This window comes from Macaca nemestrina, chromosome 18 (genome assembly GCF_043159975.1).
Source record: "Macaca nemestrina isolate mMacNem1 chromosome 18, mMacNem.hap1, whole genome shotgun sequence".
NCBI lineage: Eukaryota > Metazoa > Chordata > Mammalia > Primates > Cercopithecidae > Macaca > Macaca nemestrina.
In genome coordinates this window covers 79,620,902-79,637,999 of record NC_092142.1, presented here as the reverse complement: position 1 = coordinate 79,637,999, position 17,098 = coordinate 79,620,902, and the positions used below count along the sequence as shown (strand labels likewise).

The 17,098-nt window shown below is 38.3% G+C and overlaps 1 protein-coding gene across 3 annotated transcripts in view; it reads left to right on the top strand.

The window, feature by feature from the left end:
* LOC105491216 (chromodomain Y like 2) overlaps positions 1 to 17,098 on the top strand; it is a 203,618-nt gene that overhangs the window by 103,590 nt on the left and 82,930 nt on the right. The window contains exon 2 of one of the 3 annotated variants that reach the window (XM_071084993.1): positions 14,313 to 14,449. The exons of the other annotated variants lie outside the window; for them this stretch is intronic. Coding sequence (XP_070941094.1) covers positions 14,360 to 14,449 — 90 coding nt within the window. The 5' untranslated portion in view covers positions 14,313 to 14,359. The remainder of the gene's footprint in view (positions 1 to 14,312; positions 14,450 to 17,098) is intronic. 3 annotated transcript variants of the gene reach the window in all.

Sequence of the window (17,098 nt, the reverse complement as noted above, 5' to 3'; positions counted from 1 at the left end):
TTTTTAATTTTTTTGTAGAGATGAGGTGTCACTATGTTGCCCAGGCTGGTCTCAAACTCCTGGCCTCAAACAATCCTCCTGCCTTGGTTTCCCAGAGTGCTGGATTATAGACGTGAGCCCCTGTGTTCAGCCCTGTCTGCTTTTCCTCATGGTATTTCTGAGATCTTTATATATTTCTTGATTATTTTTACAATTTTAGTTTGCGCCAGTTAATTTTTTCTATTTTATGCACTTTTTTATTTCTTCTAAAAATGGGATATATGTGCAGATACATTTGCTTTTCTGAGCAAAATATTATTTTGAACATGGGATATCTTTCAACGAAAAATGAGATGGCTGTCTACCTCTATCTTGTTTTCTTGTGAGTTTTTATAGGTGTGTGTGTGTGTGTGTGTGTGTTTAGGCCTTCTGACTCTTGGAACCTCTTGGAATTTTCAAAAACAACCCAAACTCTGATTCCTCTATTGTGAAATGGGGGTTTGTTTCTCACTCCACGTTCCTGTATAATTGTCCCAATCCCACTGATGCAATAATTCTGCTATTTGGCACTGATATTTGATGCTACTTTGTTTCAGATTTTATCTCCTAGTATATGCAGGGATGTTTTCAGGCTTGCTTTCTTGCTTAGTTGATTTATTTTTCCTGTCGTAATGCTATACTCACAAGGATAGCGGCTGTATATTCTATTTTAGTATGTTATTGTGGAAGTGCCTTCTCATTATTTTTCTTTTTTAAAAATCTCTCGGCTGTTTTTGTGTAATTCTCCCGCAGGTACTTGAGAACCATTTTGTAAAGTTCTGAAAATGAACTCATTGGGACTTTGATTGCAACTGCATTACATTTATCGATCAGTTTGTTGCAAACCAGCAGCTTTAATATATGAAGAATTCCCCCATCCAGAAACACGGTGCATACAGCTCCGTTCATTTCAACCCTTTAAAATATCTCAGTAGAATTTTGTGGTTTATCTTCTTGTAGTTTTCCAGTATTTCTCATGAAAGTTAACATTTGCAGTTCAGTGTTTTTTTGGTTGTTTTTTGGAATGTGCTCATTTTTCCCCATGATATGTTCCGGTTGGTCATTTTTAAATATAGGAATTGAATTAATTTTTAAAAAAGTTTTATTTTTATTTATTTATTTATTTATTTATTTATTTATTTATTTATTTTTTTTTTTTTTTTGAGACAGAGTCTCGCTCTGTCGCCCAGGCTGGAGTGCAGTGGCCGGATCTCAGCTCACTGCAAGCTCCGCCTTCCGGGTTTACGCCATTCTCCTGCCTCAGCCTCCCGAGTAGCTGGGACTACAGGCACCCACCACCTCACCCGGCTAGTTTTTTGTATTTTTTAGTAGAGACGGAGTTTCACCATGTTAGCCAGGATGGTCTCGATCTCCTGACCTCGTGATCCACCCGTCTCGGCCTCCCAAAGTGCTGGGATTACAGGCTTGAGCCACCGCGCCGGCCAAAAAATATTTTTATTGATTTAAAAATGGTATAGATACTATTTAAATAATGTTCATTGAAAAAAAACTTTACAGAAGAATTGGGATGGAAATGAAAGACTTTCTTTGTGGCCTCTTCCCCTGCTTCCACTCCCTGCCTTAGAGCAAATCATTGTTAATAATTAGGCAATAGCTATAGAAGATTGACAGAGAATTATTCCAGACCTTTATATATTTGCATCTGCATATTTGGGCATACATGGGATCACAGTGTACATTAAGACATATAGCTCTGTCTGGATCGATGTCACTGTTCTACTTTGACAGGGTCCCTGTTTATTGCTCTTTTCCCTTTAGAATTGGTTATATGAGGATGGATACTCGAAAGTCAAATGGCTGGTTCAAGGGTTTGTGCAGATTTTTTCCCAGTGGCTTAACACCGCAGGGGTTTATTTCTCACTCATGCTCCCTGTCCCACACTGTTCGGTGGGATGTTCTGCCTACGAGTCCCTCAGAGACCCAAGCTGCGGCTGAAGGCTTCACTGTTTCTTAGCTGCACCGCGTTGCATCTGGTAGCCTCTCTGTTGCTGTGGCAGGGAAGAGAAAAAATAGGAAATTAAACCTTTCTGTTCAGAGGTGACACATTTATTCTGTTTACTGACTACTGTCGAGAGAAAGCATGATGTGACCCTATGTACTGTGTGTGGGAGGAGGAGAGAAGGGTGTACATTTTGATTTGCATAGATATCTGTTAAATTACCTTCCCTAAAGGGTATATCCATTTACATGTGCTAAGAACATATGTAGCTATTCGTATCCCCACATCCTTGCCAACATAGGATATTAGCAACCTTTTAAATTTTTGCCAATCTTTCTCACTGTTTTAATTTTCATTTCCCTGATTAGCGATGAGCTTGATCCTCTTTTTAATATGTTGATATCCATTTTTATTTACTTGAATTTCTGTTTCTTACTCTGCTTCTTTGCCCGTTTTTACTTCTTTTTCTTAATTGACTTTGAAGTTCCTTATATATTATGGATGTTACTCTTTTGCTGCAAATGTGAATATTTTCTCAGTTTATTGTTTGTCGTTTAATTTTATTTTTGATGTCTTTTATGAAATGAAAAATTTTATTTTTAGTTTAGTGAAATTTGTCCCTCTTTATGGCCATTAGATTTTTGTTTCAGTGACCTTCTCCACTGTAAGTCTTCAAACGCATTTTTTTTTGTATTTGATATGTTCTTAGGTTTTTGTTTAACTTTCTAATTTATCTGGAATTTTGCAGAGGCACTGTAACTTCTCCAACTTTGTTCTTTTTAAAAACGGTTTTAGTTATTCTAGTTCTTTTGCTTTTCCATATACAGTTCAACTGTTTTAAGAAAACCTTTTGACACATAATAATTATATGTATTTGTGGGGTATAGTATGATATTTTAATACATATAGATAATGTGTAATGATCAAATCAGGGTAATTAGCATATGCAGCCCTTCAAACATTTATCATTTCTTTGTGTCGGGAATAGTAAAAATCCTCTTTTCTAGCTATTTGAAAATATACAATAAAATTTTGTTAGCTATGTTCAGCTTACAGTGCTGTAGAACATTAGAACTTAATCCTTCTGTTTAGCTGTGGTTTTGTATTTGTTGACTAACCTCTCCCTATCCTCTGTTCGTGCTATTCTTCACAGCCTCTAGTAACTACTATTCTACTCTCTACTTCTATGAGATCAACTTTTTTAGCTTCCACATATGAGTGAGGACTTGTGGTATTTATATTTCTATGCCTGGCTTATTTCACTTAACACAATGTCCAGCAGGCTGGTGCTTATTGCCACAGATGATAGGATCTCATTTTCTTATGGCTAAATAGTATTGCATTGTATATAAATATGTATACCATATTTTCTTTATCCATTCATCTGTTGATGGACACTTAGGTTGGTTCCATATCTTGGCTATTGTGAATAGTGCTGCAGTGAACCTGAGAGTACAGGCATATCTTAGACATACTGTTTTTCGTTCCTTTGGATATATACCCAGTAGTGGGTTATTGAATCATATGATATTCAATTTTTAGTTTTTTGAGGAACCTCCATACTATTTTCCACAATGTCTTTACTAATTTACACACCAACAGTTTATGAAGTTCTCTTTTCTCCACATCCCTGCCAGCATTTGTTAGTTTTTGTCTTTTTGATAACAGCCATTCTAACTGGGGTGAGATGTTATCTCATTATGGTTTTGATTTGCATTTTCCTGATGATTAGTGATGCTGAGCTTTTTTTCTTATTGTTATTAGTTTGTTCTCACACTGCTATAAAGAAATACCCGAGACTGCATAACTTATAGAGAGGTTTAATTGGTTCATGGTTCTGCAGGCTGTACAGGAAGCAAACTGGCTTCTGCTTGGGAGGAGGCCTCAGGAAACTTACAATTATGGCAGAAGGTGAAGGGGAAGCAGACACATCTTACATGGCAGGAGCAGAAGTAAGAGAGAGGAGGAGAGATGCTACACATTTTGAAACAATCAGATCTTTTGAGAACTCACTATACAGTACCAAGGGAGGATGGCAGTTTATTCATGAGAACTCTGCCCCCATGATCCAGTCACCTCCCACCAGGCCCCACCTCTAACACTGTGGATTATAATTCAACATGAGATTTGGACAGGGACACAGATCCAAACCATATCACATATGCTTATTGGCCATTTGTATATTTTCTTTTGAGAAATGTCTTTTCAGATCATTGGCTCATTTTTAAATTCAGCTATTTGATTTTTTACTCTTGTGTTGAGTTCCTTATATATTCTGGATATGAATCCCTTGTCAGATGCATAGTTTGCAAATATTTTGTCCTATTCTGCAGGTTATTTGTTCATCTGTTGATTGTTTCCTTTGCAGTATGTGCAGAAGCTTTTTAGTTTGACATAATCCCGTCTGTCTTTTTTGCTTTTGTTGCCTGTGCTTTCGAGGTCTTAGCCATGAAATCATGTGTCCTTTTTTATGCCAGTACTATCCTGTTTTGGTTACTATCGATTTTTAGTATATTTTGAAATCAGGTAGTGTGATGCCTCTAGCTTTGTTTCTTTTGCTCAGGATAACTTTGACTATTTGGGATCTTTTGTGGTTCCATATGAATTTTAGGATTTTTTTTTCTATTTCCGTACAGAATGTTATTGGTATTTTGATAGAGATTACATTGACTTTGCAGATCATTTTGGCCAGTATGGCCATTTTAACAATATTCTTTCAATCCATGAACATGGGATGTATTTCCATTTTTTAATCTCATCTTTAATTTTTTTCGACCAATGTTTTATTGTTTTCATTGTCGAGATCTTTCATCTCCTTGGTTAAATTTAGACCTAGGTATTTTACTTTTTTGTAGCTATTGTAAATGGGATTTCTTTTTCAGGTAGTTTGTTATTATTGTATAGAAACGTGACTTTTTCGTTGGTTTTGTATCCTGCAACTTTACTGAATCATCAGTTCTAAGAGGTTTTTGGTGGAGTCTTTAGATTTACATATATATAGGATCATGTTGTCTGCAATCAAGGATAATTTGACTTCCTCGTTTCCAGTTTGGATGCCCCTTATTTCTTTCTCTTGTGAAATTTCCCTGGCTAGGACTTCCAATACTGTGTTGAGTAAGAGTGGTGAAAGGGTGCATCCTTGTCTTGTTCCAGTTCTTAGAGGAAAAGCTTCCAACTTTTCCTCATTCAGTGTGATGTTGGCTGTGGGTTTGTCAGATATGGCCTTTATAATGTTGAGGAACGTTCCTTCTCTACCTGATTTATTGAGAGTTTTTATCATGAGGAGATGTTGAATTTTATTAAATGCCTTCTCTGTATCCATTGGGATGATTTTATGGTTTTTGCCTTTCATTCTTAATGTGATATATTACATTTATTTACTTATGTATATTGAGCTGTATGTGAATCACTGGGATAAATCCCATTTGATTATGGTGTACTGTCTTTTTGATGTGTTGTTGGATTAGTTTGCTTGTATTCTTTGTTGAGGATTTTTGCATCTACATTCATCAGGGATATTGGCCAGTAGTTTTATTTTTCTTGTTGTGTCCTTGTTTGCTTTTGGTGTCAATATGACACTGGCCTCATAGAATGAGTTTGGAATAATTCCCTCCCCTTCAGTTTATCATTTTATTTTACTTATTAATTTTTTTAGAAACAAAATATCACTATGTTATTCAGGCAGGAGTGTAGTGGCTATTCACAGACGCAATCACAGGGCCCTGCAGCCTTGAACTCCTGGCCTCAAGTGATTCTCTCACTTCAGCCTCCAGAGGAGCTGGGTCTCTAAGTGCATACCACCATGCCTGGGTCCTCCTCTTCAGATTTTTGGAAGATTTTGAGAAGAAATAGTTTTAGAGTCCTTCTTTAAAAGTTTGGTAGACTTCATCTGTAAGTAGCCCATCCTGTTCTGGGCTTTTCTTGTTGGGAGGCTTTTTTTATTACTCTTTAATCTTGTTGCTTGTTAACTGGTCTATTCAGGTTTTCTATTTCTATTTTGTATTTCCTGTTTAATCTTGGTAGGTTGTATGTGTCCAGGAATGTATTTACTTTTTCTAGGCTTTCCAATTTGTTGGCATATAGTTGTTCGTAATAGTCTCGATGGAATTTTTTGTATTTCTATAATATCAATTATAATGTCTTCTTTTTTATTTCTGATTTTATTTGTGTCTTCTCAGTTTTTTACTTAGTCTAGCTAATGGTTTGTTGATTTTGTATTTTTAAAAAACTATATTATTGACCTTTTGTATTTTTTAGTCTATTTCTGCTCTCATCTTTATTATTTCTTTTTTTTTTTTAATTAATTTTGAGTTTGGTTTCTTTTTGCTTTTCTAGTTCCTTGAGATATATCGTTAGGTCATTTGAAATCTTTCTACTTTTTTGATGTAGATGTTTATTGCTATTAACTTCTCTCTTAGTACTGCTTTTCTGTATCCCATAGGTTTTGGTATGTTGTGTTTCTGTTTTCATTTGTTTCAAGAAATTTTTAAATTCCCTTCTTAATTTCTTCATTGACCCATTGGTATTTAAGGAACGCATTGCTTAATTTCAATTTATTTGTGCAGTTTCAAAGTTTTTCTTGTTATTGATTTCTAGTTTTATTTCATTGTGGTCAGAAAAGATAAGTGATATGATTTCAATTTTTTAAAAAAATTGTAGAGACTTCTTTCGTGGCATAATGTATGGTTTGTCCTGGAGAATGCTTCATGTGCTAATGAGAAGAATGGGCATTCTGCAGCTGTTGATTGAAACGTTCTGTAAATGTCTGGTAGGTTCATTTGGTCTGTAGTGCAGGTTAAAGCTGACGTTTGTTGATTTTCTGCCTACATGATCTGTCCAATGTTGAGATTCGTGTGTTGAAGATCTCAACTATTATTGTATTGAGGTCTGTCCCTCGTTTTAGATCTAATAATATTTGTTTTATATATCTGGGTGCTCCTGTGTTGGGTACGTACATATTTAAAATTGTAATTTCCTTCTGCTGAATTGATCCCTTTGTCATTATATAATGACCTTCTTTATTGCTTTTTACAGTTTTAAAACTTAAGGTCTATTTTATCTGCTATAAATATAACCACTTCTGCTCATTTTTGGTTTCTGTTTGTATAGTATGTCCTTTTCCATCCTTTCACTTTCAGTCTGTGTGTGTCATTACAGGTGAAGTGAATTTCTTATAGGCAGCATGTGGTTGGGTATTGTTTTTTTAGTTCATTCAGTCATTCTATATCTTTTAACTGGGGAATTTAATCCATTTACATTCAGTGTTATTATTGATAGGTGAGGACTTGCTCCTGTCATTTGCTTTGTGGTTGTTTTATACAGCCTTTGTTTCTTCCTCTTTTATTATTTACCTTTGGTTTTGTGGTTTTCTATAGTGATAAGTGTTGGCAAACTTTTTTTTGGGCCAGAGTAAATATTTGTGAGCTGAACACTCTGTGTGACAACAACTTACTTCTACTGTTGTATTGTGAAAGCAGCCACAGATATTATGTAGATGCATGGACATGAGTGTGTCCAAATAAAACTTTACTTCCAAAAAGAAAAATCTGGCCAGATTTGGCCTGCAGGCCATAATTGGCTAACTGCTGATTAATTCACCTGTTTATATCAGATGGACTCTTGAATATTTATTCTTCGGGTTATAATTCTTTGGGATATATATTCTTTGGGTTACTCTTATTATCAGGAGCATGTTGCTTAATTTTGTTTTGTTACTCAGATTGTTCCAGTTTTGGCCATCGGGAGCTCTTTCATTTGGCCCTCGGGAGCTCTTTCATTTGGTCCTTTTGATAGACCCCCCATCATTGTGGGTTTATTTATTTATTTGGAGCACTTTCTTACCTATTGGCACTCTTAAGATCTTCTAGGGTCATCTTACATGTTTTCTGTCCCAGCCCTAGAATTAGGCATTTTCCTAGGGAGCCCTAGTTTTTTTTTCATTGGAGAGTGATATTAAGAAACCATGACCTATATTGCAGATGTGCTCATTGATACTGGGGTGTGACTGCTTCTTGGCCCTCTCAGAGGAAAGATGTGGGAAATATGTGTGTGCTCTAACCCATGTATACATATATTATATTTTTATGTTTATATGTGTAAATGTATTAAAGTAAACATGAGTTTATACTGATATCTCTGGCTCCAATTCAGTATTCCAGGGTTTATTCTAATCTTCTCCTTTAGCTTATTTATGGCTTTTTTTTATCAGCCAGTGAGAAAACTAGCTTTCATTTCTTATCAATTATTTACATATTTGCTCAAACCTAGTGCATATGTAAAGTCATTTTTTAATTCTTTGTACCTATGTGAAAAACAATTTTATGAACTAGAGCAGGGTATCCCAACCCCCTGGTTATGGACTGGTACCAGACTGTGGCCTGTTAGCAACCGGGCCACGCAGTAGGAGGTGAGTGGTGGGTAAGGGAGCATGACCACCTGAGCTCTGCCTTCTGTCAGGTCAGCGGCGGCCTTAGATTCTCATAGGAGTGCGAACCCTATTGTGAACTGCACATGCGAGGGATCTAGGTTGCCTTTCTTATGAGAATCTAACTAATGCCTGATGATGTGCGGTGGAACAGTTTCATCCTAAAACCATTCCGCCCGTCATGGAAAAATTGTCTTCCATGAAACTGGTCCTTGGTGCCAAAAAGGTTGGGGACTGCTGAACTAGAGTACAGTATTTGTATACTTTGTCTTTATTTTGTCCAGTTAAAACACAGTTTTCTAGAGTTACATGGGTCAGCTTCTTTTCCCTATCTCTTGTATTTAGGGTGTATCATGCATCTGTAATACAGTGAGATTCATTTGTGACTGAATGCATTCCGTCCTAGGAGTCCCTGACACCTTGGTTGATTAAAAAAAAAAAAAAGTGCATACAAAAAAGGTCACTTTGTTTGTGTTCTACAGCTCTGTGGTTTTTGACAAATGTACAGTCCTGAATCCACCCCCACAGGACCACACAACAGTTTCATCACCTAAAGATTCACTTGTGTAGCCGATTTGTAATCATCCCCTCCTCTTCTGGTCCTTGGCACCTGAATGTAAGATTCATTTATGTTGCTGTGCCAAGTAATAGTTTGTTCCTTTTAATTTCTGAGTGGTATTCTATTATATGGTTGAATTTCAGTTTGTTTATCTGTTTCCTTGTTGAAGAATATAGTTGTTTCTAGTTTTTGGAAATGATGAATTAAGCCGCTGTAAGTATTCATATGCAGGACTTTTTTTTGGTAAATAATATATTTGGCCTCATTTCTGCTGTCTTATTTAATGCTTTTTGGCTTTTATGCTTTAATACAATTTCATTTTTAAAACTTTCTTTTGCTATGTAGACCTTATTTCCATCTTCTCATTTGATTTGAAGTGTATATTTCCTCTTTTTATTTCTATGTGTTTTGTGTGTGTCTTTCAAACACCTTTATTGAGGCAAAACTTATATATAATAACACACATTTTCAGTGTAAAAGTGACTTTTGACAGATGTATACATCACCACCCAAATCCAATTATAGAACATTTCCATTTCCCCAGAAAGTTTCCTTATGGTTTTTGCAATCACTCTCACCCTCACCCCGCCATCCACCCACACATGCAGCAGCCTCTGATCTGGCTTCGATCACCGTAGATGAGTTTGCCTGGTACGTAGTCTTCTGAGTCTGGCCCCTTCATTCAGCATAATGCCTGTGAGTTTCTTCCAAACTGCTGTGTGTATCATTCCTTTTTATTATTGAGTAGTACTTCTCTGCACAGATATGCTATGGTCTGTTTATTCTGTTAAAATACTTACATTTCTCCGGGTTTTGTCTATTATGAGTAAAAGTGCTATGATCATTGATCGTGTCATTTTATGGGCGTGTGTTCTGTCTTGAAAGTAATTGTTTTGTCAATATACACAAACATGTTACTCTAGTGATAAAGGCAAACATCATTCAGTTAAGTTTTCACTCTTCTTCATGTTTGATCATTTCCTACACTCATTATCTTAACTTGGCATTTAAAAAATCACATTGTTATAGTTTTGCTTTCTATTTTCACATTATATATGCACGTAATCCTTTGAAAATCATTTAATATTTGCTTTCAATTTGTCGTAATTACAATGATTACTTAAGCCTCAACTTCAGATATTTATTTGGTATCATTGTATAACATTAATCCTAGAATGTATTCTTACTACACCTTCTCCAGTTTTACGTTAAAAGTTTAGGTTTAAAATTGTTCTCTGAAGTACCTGTTTGAGTCATGTTTTAAATGGACGATTCATATTTTGTCCCCTAAGGCATGAGATATCTTCCTCCTTCTTTCTCATCTGAAGTACCATTTGGGCTATATAATTCTTGAGTTCAGAATATTTATTGCTTCAACAGGTGTTCTGGAACTTAACATTCTGAAGTTGGCCTGATTTTTGGATGGGGGAGGGCTGGGGGATGAGGCCGATAATTCAGTTTTTTGAAATGAAGAAGCTTTGCGAGGGTAGAAATAAAGGTGATTTATTCTCAAACTCCCCTTCCCCCATCACTGAAATCTTCGTTTGACCTGCAGTCTTAGGACATAGATTTCTTCTATTATGCCCTGATTAGTATTTCTGTCTTGTTTTGATTTTTTTTCTCTTTGTTGGACTTAGATTGGGTGGATCTCTATTAACTCTCCTAGGTATCTATTCTCATTTTCCTTGGTGCTTTCTTTAAAATCTCCATGTCCTTTTCTCCTGCTCTCTTGGACAGCTTTTCGAGTATGTTGTCTACATTGCTGGTATGGTTTCCTGCATGTTGGTTCTGTCCTTTCCTGGTTCCAGTGGGAATTTTATTCCCTTGCTTGCATTTTCTCTTTGATTCCGAATTGTTTTTTCATTTCAGCTTCCTTCTCAACGTGTTGGTTTCATTTCATCATGTATCTCTTCTTCTCTCTCTTTTAAAAACAAAGGTCATATTTTCTGTAGTATGGGAAGACACACCACAAATACTATTCAGAAATATACAGCAGTACCCTTCACTGGTGTGACTGTACTGAGAACGTTTTAGTTATGATCATGTTCTTACGTTTTAAAAATTTTTATGACCATGTTGTGTGATGATGCTGCTATTACTAATTTGGTTTGTGTGAGGTCTCTCTAAGTGTAGTGTTTTCCAGCAGAGTGGACGTGAAAATTCCTGTTGGTCTCTCTCACCACATGGATGCCACAGAGTCCCCCAGTCAGACCCTTGCCCAAAATCTAGTTTGGTTTACATGGCTCTGAGCCAAACTTCTTGGTCTGACAGCCATTTCCCTTGTGTAGTTTTGCTGTGCTGGAGGGGAAAATCCTGTTTTTACCGCCTTCATTTGTGGCTCGATTATCTGAAGCAATCTAAGCCTTCTGGACTTTAAACAGCGCATGCCAAGTTGTTCTCAGAACTTGCCCTCTTTATCCTTCCCGAGGACTTCATACCCCAAGTTGTAACCATGGGGTGCCTGTGCCTTTGCGCCCCCATGGGAGTTGTCCCAGCATGTTGAAAGGTTGCAGAAAGAAAGGTCCTCAGGGATGTGGGGTTTGAGGTACAGAGTTAGGGAATGAGCTGTTTCTGGCTGGGGATGGCTGCTCTGGTGTATGGATGGACAGGGGCTGTAGGCATGGATGTCTTCTTTCTCTGTTCTTTTTTCTTGGCCTGGCTTTTTGCTCCCAGAGACCAAGACATGTACTAGTAAACCCAAAATTTCTCAATCCAGTGCCATCGGTTGGAAAGATATCCCTTCAGCAGTCTGCAAAATCTTTGATTGTAATCCTGGGTTCCAGAGTGATTGCAATTGTATATGTTGTGCTGGTTTGGTGGGAATGTGGGGTGGGGAATATGACTGGTGATGAGTCTGTTTCCATGTGGACCAATGAAGAATTGAAGCAGAGGGAGAAGAGGCCCTGTGGCTGGCATGGTAGGGGCTCTAGGAGAGGCCAGTGCAGGAGGCTAATCAGAAGTAATGGAAAGATGCTTCAGGACTTCAAGGAAATTGGCAAGAGTTGAGGGGAAGAGCCTGAAGCTGCAGATATGCTGCCAGCCTTGGTCAGGTTGGGCCCACTGCACACTGAGAGGTATATGTAATGTGGTCGCCAAGAGCATGGGATTTGGAGCCAAGATGTATTGGACGAAGTCTTAGCTCTCCTGTGCTTACCAAAGTCCATAACTTCTGGGTGCCTGTTTTGTCCTCTATATAAAAAATAAGAAAATAAAATTACCTACCTTGCTGGGTTATTTTGGAGAGTTAATGTATAGGGATCAAGTACAGCAGTGGCTGGCCCTTAGTCGTGCTGAATCAGTGTTAGGTGGTGGTGGTGGTATGTTATCAGCCTGCTAGTGGAAAGGCTGAGAAGGAGGGGGTGTTCTCCCTTGCTCGGAAGGCCCCTCACTGCTCCAGTCCTTCTCATCTCTACAGGCTGAGTTTGCCCTCAGTTTAAATTGTCCTTTCTTGGAGGAGCCTTCGTGACTGTTCTGTTTGAAATAGCTCCATTCCCGCTGCCATTGTTTCTCACAGCACCTTCCTCTTTGCCATCAGAGTACGAGTCATACGAGTCCTTTTTTTTTTTTTTTTTTTGAGACAGAGTCTCGCTCTGTTTCCTAGGCTGGAGTGCAGTGGTGCCATCTCAGCTCACTGTAACCTCTGCCTCCTGGGTTCAAGTGATTCTCCTGTCTCAGCCGCTGGAGTATCTGGGATTACAGGCATATGCCACCATGCCTCGCTAATTTTTGTATTATTAGTAGAGATGGGGTTTCACCATGTTGGCCAGGCTGGTCTCAAACTCCTGACCTCAGGTGATCCACCCTCCTCAGTCTCCCGAAGTGCTGGGATTACATGTGTGAGTCACCGAGCCCGGCCCAGAGTACTTTTTGTAATTTGTTACAACGTATTATGTTATGCTCCTTCTGTGTTTTCCACTAGCCTGTGAGCCATGATGGCGGTCTGTGAGGTTTCTTGTTGCACCCTGGTGCCTCGCGTATCAGTGATCCTTGAAGAGTTACTGCATGCATTACTTCTGTGAAGCCGTTTCCTTCCTCAGTATCCATTCCTCTTGTTGCTGTTCCAACGGTTGATGCTTTGCTTGGCCCTGCCCTGTTGTAATAGCTTCTTACTGGCAAGATGTGACTAGGAACTGAGGCTGTTGGAGTCAGATGAACTTGGGTTCAAATCTTGGTTAACCAGCTACAGACTGTATGATCAAGGGAAACTTACCTGCCTTCTCTGAGCCTCAGTTTCCTCCCTGTCAAATGAGGAGAATGATATCCAGCTGGAAGGCTGGGCATAAGATGAAATCTAACACCTGAAAGTGATTTACACAGTTCCTGGAACTTGCATATACCAGTCAAGATGATTGTCATCATTATTAATCCTACTGAGACAGCCATCCAGGTGGCATCCTGGCACCGGTAATAATTGCATCAGCATTTCCCTGCGCCCCACCTGCAATAGAGCAGGGTCTCACATTAGCAGGGATCACGGAAAGTAAATGTTAATGAATTATTTGATTGAGCTCTGAGGAATAGTTCAGCATCTCAGATTGCTTATTTTTGAGAAAAGAAGTTGGTGAGAAAAGAAGTTGCTTATTTGAGAAAAGAAGTTGCTTATTTTTGAGAAAATACAGGATTTTCTAATATCATGCATTCATTCATTTGTTCATTCATTCATTCATTCATATGTGCAAATAAAGGGAAGAGAATTAATTATTGTTTCCATTTGGAAGGACTGAGCTTCAGGTGAAGCAAGTGGCCTGCCCAGGTAGAGTGGGGGTAGAGCATCAGGAGACAGAGCTGCCAGGACCAGGGGGGTGAGCTCTCTGGTTGTTTTTTTGTTTTGTTTTGTTTTTTTTTTTTTTTTTTTTTGATGTGAGGAGTTATGAGACAGTGGAGGAGGTTTTGGGGGAGCTTAAGAAGAAAGAATTTCCCAGAGAGAGAATGTTGCAATCATATGCAAGGTCAAGTCCTAAACGACTTGGGCTTTTCTTATCAACAAAACAAATTAGAATTCAGGTTCTGTTTGAGGTTCTCCTGAGAAGAGGAAAAGAGTCAGAAGCCTCCACAGAGATGTATAGAAGATTAGGTCCCAAGAGATGCCGGAGATCAAAGTATGCTGGGCTATTTGGGAGCCAGCTTTCCCCTGAGTTTTTCATGGTTATTCCAGTGTTTCAGGAAAAGCAGTGTTTTCTGAACCTGCAAAAACCTTGTGTTTGTTTGCTTTTTTAAATTGGGGGTGAAACAATATATATAAAAGCAGCTTTGTCAACTGAAGTTCATATGTATCAGAGTCATCCGTTCATCTTGTAGTGATCTTGTATCTTAATTCTTTCATTTTTTCTTTATTATTATATATTTTACAGATGGAGATACCAAGGCCAGAGAGGTTGGGTGACATGCCCAAGGTCATATGGATAGAAAGCGACAGAGCCAAATGTCTTCCTCCACATACCAGGCTATTAGAGATGGTCCTGTTAATACTGCTCATCATTGCTATTGGGTTAAGTAGAAATTGTTGACAAGCCACCCAGTAGCTTTGTGGATGGGACCAGAGGTAGAAGAACTAGCCTCGATGTCTGCCATAAAGCTACCTGTGACTCTGTGATTGAAACCTCCAGTGATTTGGAGGGAACAAACTAAGCTCCGCCTCCAGTATGGCCCCAAATAGCCATCTAGACCCTGCACCCTTGCTAACCTTCAGCTTTTCATGCAGCCCAACTATGCATAGCCACCTTCCATACATGGAAGCACTTATCTAAGTAGGTCTTCTCACTCTTCTTCCCAGGGAGGAGTTGACTGTTTTAAGGGGTCATATTGTGAAAGGTGGAGGAACATTCTGTCTTTAGACACCACCAAGGTTTGTGGTCACAGGAAGCTATGCAAGATTACTGTGGAATGCAAACATACATAGTTGTGTATTTCCCACAACAACCCCAAGAGATAGGCACTGTTACTTCTGCCTTGCTCTATGAGTCATCTGAGGCCCAAAGAAGTTTAGTAACTTGCTCAAGAACACATGATAAGAGGCACAGCAGGGGATTTAAAACAGATTGTTTTGTTACAAAGCCCTGTTCTTAAATATTTTACTAATGCCATATTGATAAGTGTCATCTATTCATCTACCCATCCATTTATGAACCCACCTCTATCCCCACCTTTTCATCCATCCCACATCCATCCATCCATCCATCCATCCATCCATCCATCTATCTATCCATCCATCCATCCATCCATTCATTTATTTATACATCTAGTCACCCATACATCCCACCTTCCATCTATCCATTTATCCATTTATCAATCCATCCACCCACCCATCCATCTGTCCACCCACGCACTCATCCATTGTATTGACTATTTGTCTAACATGGTCCTCCACTTCATCCTGGGGAAGAAATTTCTCCATCCCGGGAAGTGAGCATATATTTTCTAGAGCTTGAGGCCTCCATGAGGATACACCACATCCCTTAGCTCCCAGGAAATATCTGGGTTCTGCTGCTGTTCCTAGGTTGGTGTCCTCACAAATGCTGCTGTTTCAGGCCATGCCGGGTTGCTTACTCTCTTTCCTCCCTCAGTAAACCTGTAGAGAGTTTCTTCCTACAGTGGTCACAAAATGAGCAAAGCTGCAGACTCTTCCAGAAATCCTTGGCATTCTGAAGCATTATTATAAAGGAATACTCAGTAACCCCATTCCTTAACCCGAAGGTTGGATATTGGATTAGTTAGGCATGATTTTACTTTTTAAAAAATGTTACAGAGTTTGTGTATTATATCTAAAAATTATCTAATAAATCTAAAAGACATGTTCACAGGCATTTAATAAGGAAACAAATGTTGATAGCAGATTTGGATGGAGATAAATCAATTAAGGAAGCAATTTAAATTGTCTATGAAGAGGCAGTATTATAAAGAGGCAGTATGGTCTAGTTATTTGCATATTTATTAAGTGCAAAGCAAAGAAAGTGGTTTAATTATTTTGCATAGTCTCTGTTGTACAAAAGCCATTGATGAGACGATCCCACTTTTCAAAGTTTTTTTCTTTTTAGGATTAAAATTCTAAACATACTAAAATTCAAACACGTAAACATAAACAGCCATATAAATTACCCCGTGTATTCATTACCCATCTTCAACAATTATCAACTATGACTGTACTCATCTTTGCTCACCTGTTTTATTTTTCTTTTTGTAAGTTTCAGAGGCTTATTCCTCACTTGACTTAATTTTATTGGGTCAAAATTCCATTCTAGAAAAGCATATTATATTGACATTGAAGTAGAATAAACTTTTGAATATAACTGCCTACTTTTTTCATTGAAATTTAGCGTTTGGGGTGTATAACATTGGGAATTTTCCACCTTCTTTTAATTGAAAAAGTTTCAAATCTACAGCAAAGTTGAAAGAATACTAAATGAACCCTCACATAACCTTCACTTAAATCCAACAGTTATTAGCATCAGGACTGGCATTTTCCAAGTGTATTTTTCCATGGGATTACATAAAGACAGGGGAGGTTTTCTTGCCTTTGAAGACATGTAGACAGTAGCTTATGGCTTTGGAGCCTGACACATGAAGGTTCAAATCCCACCAGTATCGCCTCTGAGCTGTGCATGGTAGGCGAGTTGCCTTACACACAATATCTTCATCTATCAAATGGAAAAATGATAGTGGTGTACAGCCATGGGGACACATGAGGTGCATAGTAGGTACTCAACAAATGTTACCTATCTCTTTGCCTCCTAGCTGCGCCTCTGTGTTGCAGCTGGGGGAACTGTGTGGGGAGAACTGGACGTTTTCAACTCAAGTCCTTTTTGGTCACTATGGAAGATTTTTGCAGTTAAGAGAGTTAGTGTGGCCTAGTAAGAAGTGAGAGTGGTTCAAACCCCAGTTCTGCCCTTATTATTCTGGAACTTGGTTAAGTTACTTGGTCTCCCTGAGCCCTCATTCTCTGTAAATTGAGGATAGAAAAATACCTCATTGAGTTGTTGTCCAGGAGAAAATGAGATGGGAGAGTCTATGCCCAGCATTTAGTGTAGTGTCTGCCTCATAAGCACCCAATGAATGTTACTGATCATCGGTATTATTATAAGTGAGGATAAATTGGCATAGTACCTCCCATATAATTGCTCAATAAATATTACTTCTTATA